Source organism: Nicotiana attenuata, unplaced genomic scaffold (assembly GCF_001879085.1).
Source record: "Nicotiana attenuata strain UT unplaced genomic scaffold, NIATTr2, whole genome shotgun sequence".
In the NCBI taxonomy this organism is placed as follows: Eukaryota; Viridiplantae; Streptophyta; class Magnoliopsida; order Solanales; family Solanaceae; genus Nicotiana; species Nicotiana attenuata.
In genome coordinates, this window is record NW_017674153.1 from 18,663 (window position 1) to 27,846 (window position 9,184).

A 9,184-nucleotide genomic window follows, 5' to 3' on the forward strand; every position below is an offset into this window, starting at 1 on the left:
ACAAAAATTTCATCAATTGGTTCATAATTCATTTAAAGTTCAGATGTAATCACTAATAACTCGTTTGGCCAATCTGCAAAAATCAGCCTATTTTGAGAAGTATTTTTTTGTCAAAAGTGCTTTTTTAAAAAGTACTTTTGGTGAGAAGCAGTTTGTGTTTGGCTAATTAATTTAAAAAGCACTTCTGAGCAGCAATTAGTGTTTGGCCAAGCTTTAAAAAACTGCTGTATTTTTCTCAAAAGTGCCTCTCAGAAAAATACTTTTGAAGAGTAGCTACTTTTTTCTGCTATTTTTTTTATATAACCGAGAAAATCTTCTAAAAATGATGGCGCATAGTTCGAATATAATGACTACTGTTTCCATCCTTCTATTCTTCTTCATTTAAATATTAAATTCTTATTAATAATAAGATAAAAATCCGTATGCTTATTACATTTTTATGTGTTACAAGATCTATCGTATATCTAATTCACATATCTTGTGCTACACTTTTATATGAAAACCTTGATTGCGATTACTCTTGTTTTGTTTCCGTCAATAAGAAAATATAATAATTTTCATTTTTTTCTTATATTATAGATGAAAACAAAAGAAGAGCCAAGGAATCGTTTTGTAATAAAGGTATGAATAGCACACCATTGTAAGCACTTGTTCCGCCACCTTTTTCTCTTCACCGTCTCCTCGTATTTCTACAATTCTACGCTTTCCTTTTTCGTTTTTCTCTTTTTATCATTCTTCTTCTTTAACACCCTCTGAAAACCCCATAAATATTATTTAAACAAAACCAAAAAAAAAAAAAGAAAAAGAAGGCAACAAATTATTCATTGGAACATTTCATTCAAATCTCCCTTAAGGCATCGCCAGGTTGAGACGACACGTCAAGAATGGCGCGCCGTCTCTTCACTTGCTTCGGCAAAGGCTCTTCTCATTCTTCTTCCAAACACCACCAGACCTCTAACGACAATGCAACGGCAGACTTAACGGCGGAGGAGCAGAAACGGTGCGGGCCAGTGGTGGTGGAATTATTCTCATCACAGGGCTGCGCCACCTCTCCTGAGGCGGAGCTGTTGTTTTCGAGGATAGGAAGAGGCGATTTTAACCTGGAGATGCCGGTGATTTTGTTGGCATATCATGTGGATTACTGGGATTATATGGGCTGGAAAGATCCATTTGGGTCGAGTTTATGGACCGTTAAACAGAAGGCTTATGTTGAGGCCTTAAATCTTGATACAATGTTTACTCCACAAATTGTGGTCCAAGGACGAGCTCAATGTGTTGCCAATGAACAAGATGCTCTCTTCTCTTGCATCAAATCTGCCCCCAGATTTCCTGCTCCTTCCTTCCAGGTCTGTTCTTCTTACTATATTGTTGATTTTAAAAAGATTTGCTTTTGATCATAAATGGAATCATTAGTAGATTTATATAATAAATAGAATGGTGCATTTTGGTGTTGCCAAGATCTTTATCTTTCTTCACGATCTTATATTACCAAATACCAATTTGTCTTGGTTATTCCGTTTGATAAAAAACAATCGTAGTTGATACAGAGAATTTTTATGTTAGATTCCAATTAATGTGGGATTGATTAAATTCGTCATGATCTTGCACCAAGTTACAGTCTACTGGAAATGATAAGCTAATATGTGCTATCCAAGATTTGATCATTTGGATATCAAGAAAAAGTAACTAAATTTTGACCTCAACACATTATTCTGATAAAGAATTGTATTGAATGGTACAGTTTAGTTTAACTACTGTCATTAGACTCTTGCATAATTGCATTCGTTGGATTAGTACAATTTCATATAGACCACCTCTTATGAAAATACGTGTCAATTGGGAGGCGGATTCAAGATTTAAAATTTGATGTATTCAATCTCTAGGTTTTAAACTGAGCTATGGGTCGGAATTTAATATTCATTGAAACTTTAGCGGTTTTTCCCATATATATATGCCTATATTTCATATTGAAAATATTGGGTTTAGTTGAACCCATCGTATTATTGCTTTCATCCGCCTATGCATGTTGCTATTAGGATACTCATAACTACACAATGTTAAATTATAGTGTTGTACTTGTTCTCCTAGGTAAGTCTACAAGTCATCCTCCTAGGTAAGTGGTATAGTCAGCCTCCTATGATATATCCAATACATGTACTTACTGATAATAAATTGGAAGAGAAGATGCTCCATAATCAAAACTCTCTCAGTTGCTAATGTTGCAAAAGACATATTAACAGGCGACATTCGAGAGGCCAACACCAGAGTCCTTGCAAGTATCCCTATTAGGATCTCTGAGGAGTAAGGTGGACAACAATGGTGTCAATATCATGATTGCTCTGTACGAATGCGGTTTGGTGACTGATTGCGCTACGGGAGAAAACAAAGGAAAAATGCTTGCAAATGACTATGTTGTTAGGAAGCTGGAAAAGCTCTGTTCAGTCAAGGATATTACTACTGCAAAGAAGACAATTTCTGGAACTGTTAATTTCTCTCTTTGGGATGGCTTCAATAGTAGCAAATGTGGCGTAGCTCTCTTTGTGGAAAATGGCTCTCATCAAATTTGTGGATCACAGAACTTTAAATTGCCGGAAAATCTCTGAATAGTTTGATGATTTACTGATTGGAACTCTTGATGATTGTGGCTGCTTAGAGGCGTGGTTACTGGTTGGATTGCTTGTAATGAGTTTCTTATCAAAATTTCTTGCGAAGCATTCCAGATACAAACTTGTTCATTATGTATAGGTTGTGTATGAATGTTGGTGTTAGCTTCTTTATCCGTTTCTTTTTGGAACTCTTTTTTTTTTTTCAGTTTGACATAGTTATTCTTTCCTTGTACTAAGTGATTGGATTATTAGAAAATGTGACTAGAGATATTTTAGTGTAATTGCTTTTCTCAACTTGTTTGTAGGGTTGAAGACTGCTTAGTGTTAGGATCGAAAAAAGTGAGGTGTCATGCGGAAGCTAGTAAAGCAAACCTTCAACGACGATAAATCAGACAACAAAAGAGAAATCTACCAAAAGAGACACAAACATATAATGTGGTTCGGTCAACTGACCTACATCCACGACGGAGATGAGCAATCCACTATAATAAAAGAGAGTACAAAATATCGAGAGAACAACCTCACGAAGAGACAAACACAAGTGGCACGCTAACACTTGTCCCGTAAAGTTCTCCCCCTAAACACGACTCTCAAACCTCATATGGCTACATTGTGGATGCTACTAAATGAGAAAGAAGGATCCTCAATTTATAGAACTCCAAACCTTTTCCCACAAGAAAAGGGACTAGCCAAATATGAAAGATTTATAATTTCCTTCTACAAAAAGGAAAACCCAATCAAGGTGAATATGTTGTCATTTCCTTCAAGAGATAGAAAAACAAAATATGGTAAGAAAATCAAGACAACACCTAACACATAAATCATGCATTCTTTCACCTTGGTTTGCCTTTTTTTTTTTTCTAATTACCAAATTAGGTTAACCCTTTTAATTTCGTTTTCTTTTCTTTCTTAGCTGGCACTAGTTTGGTTAAAATTTGTGCTTCTCTGTGTACAGTTGGAAATTCATCGCAGGACTAATAGATCAAAAAGCAGAGGCAATACTTCCTCACGTCTTTCCCTCCCGAGATCTTTATAGAAATCTAGCACTCTAGCTTTGATATCTTTGCAAGGAAATTAGTTTTTCTATAAGCTTATGCGAAAAAGTTATACGGTGGAATAATTGGTATTTGGTACTATGCAATTCCTTTTTGTTATCAGTGGGCGGTCCACACAATTACCGCCTAAACAGACGAAGAGTTTTACTACCACATTAAGCATCTTTGTAAATCGTATAGTTGTATTATTTCAATTCCTAGCAGCTACAAAGTGCATGAAACTCCTAAAGATAACATCCAATTTCCAACTTTAAGCTCTCAATAGTTCCTATGAAGTTAAATGTAGACTACCTACCATATTAAGGAACACTATAGTTTCTGTCTCTCTGGGAAACTCATACAAGAAGCATTCGGTAGCATAGCCGCTACATGAGCAGTACTCAGTTTTATGTTTTTATGGCACCAAAAAAATATGTTTTTAGCAAAAAGAAATGCAATATCTACAAGAAAACAGCCAAACGATCACATAACAAACTTTTACCCCCATGAAAGGGAAACTAAACCTCCACGGATTATTTTTCTTTACAAGAAGCACCGCACTGCCCTTTTCTCCACCATCCTTCGAAAGAACCAAAGCAGAAAAGGGATGGATCTGGTTTAACATTTCAATTTTGGCAAAAGAGGCACTTGCATTAAAATCCGCTAGTGCTTTACACTGAATCAACAGCCTCAACCTGCTGCCGAGCTAGGTACTTCTCCCTTCGCTCCTTCTATTGATGAACAAGAGCAAGCAGAAAAACATAGTTAGAGCCTAAAGGAATCGAATGCCTTGATATACACAGACAGAGTCTTACCCATTCATCTATTACTAGACCTTCTCCCACAACTTTTGGTCCAGTTTCAACTGGAGGTTTCTTGCGAGATTCTAATGCTGCCTCTGCTTCAGCCAACTGACGTTTTAGCTTTTCCAGTGCCTTAATCAATCAAGTTATTTAGTTGGAGAGTGAACTTGGAGCAAATTGTACAAGCAGATAAACAGTAACATGTCTAATTCTTACCGGAGAAGGGCGTTCCGGGTCCAAGAACACCACCCGTAGGACACGTTCAATAGTCACTTGATCCTTTTGTTCATCAAACTGCATCAACACAAACCAACAGGATTATAACACTGTTGGATTTATTGACAACAAATTCGAGTCACACTATAGACTTATATTCTGTAGTTACACAGGAGATTTCGCACACAATGGCGACTGAGGCACGAAATTCCCACGTTTAGTTTTGGGAATGCACAATCGCTTTCCAAGGAGAGAACCCAAGTCAAAAGAAACAGTTTGTTGCACCAAGATTGCCTTCCAAGGGAGTATAGAATGATGGTGAAAGAAAAGAAAATCTTTAGTAATCCTGACTATCGCAAAGACAGGACAGGAAGAAATGGGTTATGTATGACATTCTGATGCTCCTAAATTTGATGCTAAAAAAGGCGAAACATTTCAAACTTGGGAGTTGCAGACAAAAGCAACTGTTCTTAGCTACATTGTAAAAAGCACCTCCTAACCTCAGTAACTTCATCTATTCACAGTCTATGCCATTTTTTCAGGATGTTCTAACTGATTAAATTTACAATAAAGGAAAGTACATATCAAGCATCGAATACATTTGACCGGATTTTCCAAAATCTCCTGAAGGCTTTGCCTTGAAGACATCATCAAATATGTTTGTACTGAAGGTCATGATTTTAAGACAACACTACAAGCACATCTCTATGCAATTTTAACAATTCTTTTCTTGGAATATACCAAAGGCAACTTATCTAATGTTTAATGCTACTCTACTCAAAAGACAGGACTCAGCTAAAATATCCTTTCTTAACCAAAGCCTACTGGAAAGAGCTTCTGCTATGTCACCATAGCCAAGGTGGTAAGAGAAGCTCCTGAATTAAGTGTAGGACAAAGAAGAAGCAAGCACAGAACTACAAGAATACAGCCACCACAAATAAGCTATACATCCTGGATGAACTTTTTGTCTTGAAATTAAGGTGTACCAAAGATCCGAGCTTTTTCTAAGTTCTAATTTACTACTTCTAAGTTCTAACAAATTATTAACATATTTAATAAGATAGATATACAATTATACAGGAGCATGTCATGAATATGTCATTTCAAATAATGCGGACCTATGATAGAGCTCCATATTACCTGCATCTTACCATAAAATGCTCTATTTATATAAGCGGTAAATAATATAATCCCCAGCTGATTTTCGTAAAGATGTTCGGATAGATAGGACAGGGTCCATCATTGCATAAAGAAAAATACATAGAACAGATAGACAAATCAAGAACTCACGACTTTCAGCACCAAAAGGACAAAAAGCAAAAAAATGTCCAGGATCCAGACAAGTCCATATACACCTTTCCATGTTAATATGTTAAGTTAAAATGCACGAATCATCAGTAAGAAAATTAATGTGTTGCACATGATGAGTATTTGAAGTTGAAGAAGCATGATACCCTAACTAACTTTGTGGTTAAAGATGCTGCAAACCCATAAAATTGCCACTTTTAAAAAGACCTAGGATGTTCAGTCGCTTACCAACTCAGGTACGTAATCCGTTCCTTCTTTAACCTTCAAGCTCATGATCTTGAACTTTACCTTGCTCTTTTGATCTACAGGCTTTTCGTTGTTCTCAGGGTGCTCGACAAACTTGAAGACTATCATTCAGTCACAAAATCCAAATATAAGTTGATCGTCTACATCCAAAAAAGATACTGGAAACAAGATAACTTAGGCAAACCAATTACCAGTGGCAATAACGCTTTCACCAGGTTCGAGAATGCCTCCAGGAGGTCGCATGTAGCAGCTCTTTGGTGCAGTAGTTTGAAACTTGAAATGCAAAAGGAAGAATCAAGGGAATAAAAGGTAATAATCAGAAACTTACACCACTAATTATATGGTGTGAACTGAGAAGGCAATCAGAAATTAAACCTCCATAAATAACAACAACAACAACTATTATGCCCCAACCCTAAACTAGACAAGGTCAGCTATATTATTCATAAGAATACCAGAACAACAATTTAGACTTGAAAAGTCTTTGCAAGATGCATCGTCAATTCAAGAACTTAAGACAATAGTTATAAATCAGGGAGCTTCACTGCACAGCAAAAAAATGATTTTCTTTATTTTATCTTTTTTAGATTTCTGATTACAGAAAGATATATAATTATATTAACCCAGCGCCCTTTTGCGACATCAATGTACTTGAGATTCTGCTTTGTCATTAGCTCACTTGTCTTGGTCTAGTCTTCGACCCTAAAGCATAGAACAGACCAATTTGAGATATGAGAATAAGCTTCACACCAAAGAAAGAGTAAATGTGAATGGTTTGAAGGTAGATACTATTGGTTCAACATGAACCATCCAGAAGATCCAGAAATGGTAAAATCACTTAGGAGATTAATTACACCTCCTACTAGCGTCTCTTTCTCGTATTTTTTAATGTAACACCTTCAATTTATAGATTCCAAACACTTGACACAGGTCGCATAAATTAATTGATAAGATTAAAAGCGATTTCTGAAAATTACAGACCTTACTAGCACCAATTATTACGTAAAGGATCCTTAAATAAATTACCTTAAATGCGACATAAGATTTGCTAGTGTTCTTAATCTTTACAGCACTCTTCACCTGCTTTCCCGGTTCATCTGCCAAAAAAATATTAAATTATCTCAATAAAAGGAGAACGTAATTGCTTCACACTCCAACACGAAATTACATGACTTAAAAAAACTGAAAATTGTTGAGCTAAAAGGAAATGAAAAAGTAATATAAATAAAGTCAAAGATAGTCAACGGCGACGCACAAGGAAAGTAGAGATTGTTAGCTGGATCGAGCCGAAGCCTACGCCGAGCCGGAAGCAGTGATCTGGCAACGGAGGTAACAGACGTAGAAGAGCGAGAGATATTTGATCCGACGCCGTTTTGGTGGCTGTGATTCTGAGAGTGAAGATTCTGTGTAGACGAAGAAGATGAAGAGATAGTTCCTGATTGCCAAAAAGGACAAAGCTTCCAGAGCTTTCCGTCGGAATTATGTGGCTTGTGGTGGTCGGCGATGGCCATCGAGTGGAGTTTTGGCCGGAATTCTACTGGAATTCTCCAATTTTCAGGTCATAAAAATTAGGGTATGTGAGGAAAAACTTTCACGTTGACTTAAATGTTATTAAGGTCAGAAAGAAGTCACGTAATGTAATTATATTGAAGTCTTCGGGTTGATTTGTTGCTTTGTTGTAATTCGTAAATTGTCGTTATTTACTGTCTGGAGAAAGTGTAGCAGTTTGATCCAAGTGGAAAGTGCACAGAAACAAGCGCATTTTTTCGGACTTCAAATCACAGTTTTAATTGCATTTTCCTTTTGTTTTCACGTCCGCTCACACTTACCTTAAACATTTACTTAAAAAGATCTTGCAAAATTAACATTCTATGCTGACAATTACACGAGCCTAACAACCTGAAGATCATTGCCGGAGTATTTGTTTATTTATTGCAATCTCTTCTAGATGATTAGTTATTACATATATATATATATATATATATATATATATATATATATATATATATATATTATATAATAATACACAGCATGACGGAGTTGTTAATTTTGAGATTGACGGGAGATGGAATTTTTTATATTTGAAGGAAAGATAAATAACGTAAATATTTTTTATGTTTATTTAACAATCATTTAGAGATCGGGTCAAAATCAATGCATGTGCATGTTTTGAAAGAAATTTTAGTTTCATATATTCTTCTTTCTTCTTCTTCCCCTTTTTGCATTTAAAAGTGTAAAAGTTTCCTGCTTACCGTTCAAGTCAAGTCATTTAAAAATCCTTCTACATTTTTTACTTCTTTCATAGCCCTTTAAATAATTTTTTTGAGTTTAATAATTATCTTTTGGAATTTTTTTCTTTTTCATATCCACAGATCATATCTTAAATTTAATATTTTAAAATTTATCGCATTTCACTTAAATTTCTTTAACTCACAGAAAACAAGTATAGTCCAGTACTATTGCTATCAAATATGTTTTATAATTAAATTTTATTTTTGTCGTGAAACACACATCATCTTTTTCAGTCACAACAATTAACGACATAATTTAAGTGATTTCAAATCAGTAAACACATTCAAGGAATAAAAGTTGATTTTTTTTGTGAGAAAGATTAAGAAAACGTGTCCAGCACTAAAATCGAAATGCGTACAAACATCATTAAATTAAAAAATGCATAGCTGAAGAGTGAGGAGTGTGTAAGTTCGACAGGAATAGAGAGAGGAACAATAACATGACTAGACAACGAATGTGAAATGGCAAGGCATATGACTGTTAGCCAATGACAAAAAACCATAATGACCACGCACACCTACTGGTTAGCAATGTTATCAATGAGCATCAAGTATATTATTACCTTCGAGGCTAGCAAATATGATGGGATGGATATAAATATAATTCTTTTCCATTAACTACATATTCGGATTCAGAGCACAATAATTCACAATATATAGGAAGCAATTCCTTTATTCAA

General features: G+C 35.4%; 2 protein-coding genes across 2 annotated transcripts; one reads left to right on the forward strand and one right to left on the reverse strand.

Annotated features, from left to right (window-relative positions):
* Window positions 1-638: 638 nt before the first annotated feature.
* Window positions 639-2,900, forward strand: LOC109218107. The gene is made up of 2 exons (XM_019382427.1): window positions 639-1,346; window positions 2,241-2,900. The coding sequence occupies exons 1-2, from the start codon at window positions 885-887 to the stop codon at window positions 2,601-2,603; spliced, it is 825 nt and encodes a 274-aa protein (XP_019237972.1). The 5' UTR covers window positions 639-884; the 3' UTR covers window positions 2,604-2,900.
* Window positions 2,901-3,902: 1,002 nt separating this feature from the next.
* Window positions 3,903-7,931, reverse strand: LOC109218106 (vesicle-associated protein 4-1-like). The gene is made up of 7 exons (XM_019382426.1): window positions 7,469-7,931; window positions 7,240-7,310; window positions 6,405-6,486; window positions 6,196-6,314; window positions 4,660-4,737; window positions 4,456-4,575; window positions 3,903-4,371 (listed from the first exon to the last, which is right to left on the reverse strand). The coding sequence occupies exons 1-7, from the start codon at window positions 7,722-7,724 to the stop codon at window positions 4,312-4,314; spliced, it is 786 nt and encodes a 261-aa protein (XP_019237971.1). The 5' UTR covers window positions 7,725-7,931; the 3' UTR covers window positions 3,903-4,311.
* Window positions 7,932-9,184: the final 1,253 nt, after the last annotated feature.

Bases quoted from the DNA above. Each gene is read 5' to 3' on its own strand.
- LOC109218106 (XM_019382426.1), bottom strand. From the start codon at position 7,724: ATGGCCATCGCCGACCACCACAAGCCACATAATTCCGACGGAAAGCTC. The intron at 6,315-6,404 runs GTAATTGGTTTG...ACTGAATGATAG, and splicing joins TGAAAGCGTTATTGCCACTG to TCTTCAAGTTTGTCGAGCAC. The intron at 4,738-6,195 runs GTAAGCGACTGA...GTGTTGATGCAG, and splicing joins CGGATTACGTACCTGAGTTG to TTTGATGAACAAAAGGATCA.
- LOC109218107 (XM_019382427.1), top strand. From the start codon at position 885: ATGGCGCGCCGTCTCTTCACTTGCTTCGGCAAAGGCTCTTCTCATTCT. The intron at 1,347-2,240 runs GTCTGTTCTTCT...ACATATTAACAG, and splicing joins TTCCTGCTCCTTCCTTCCAG to GCGACATTCGAGAGGCCAAC.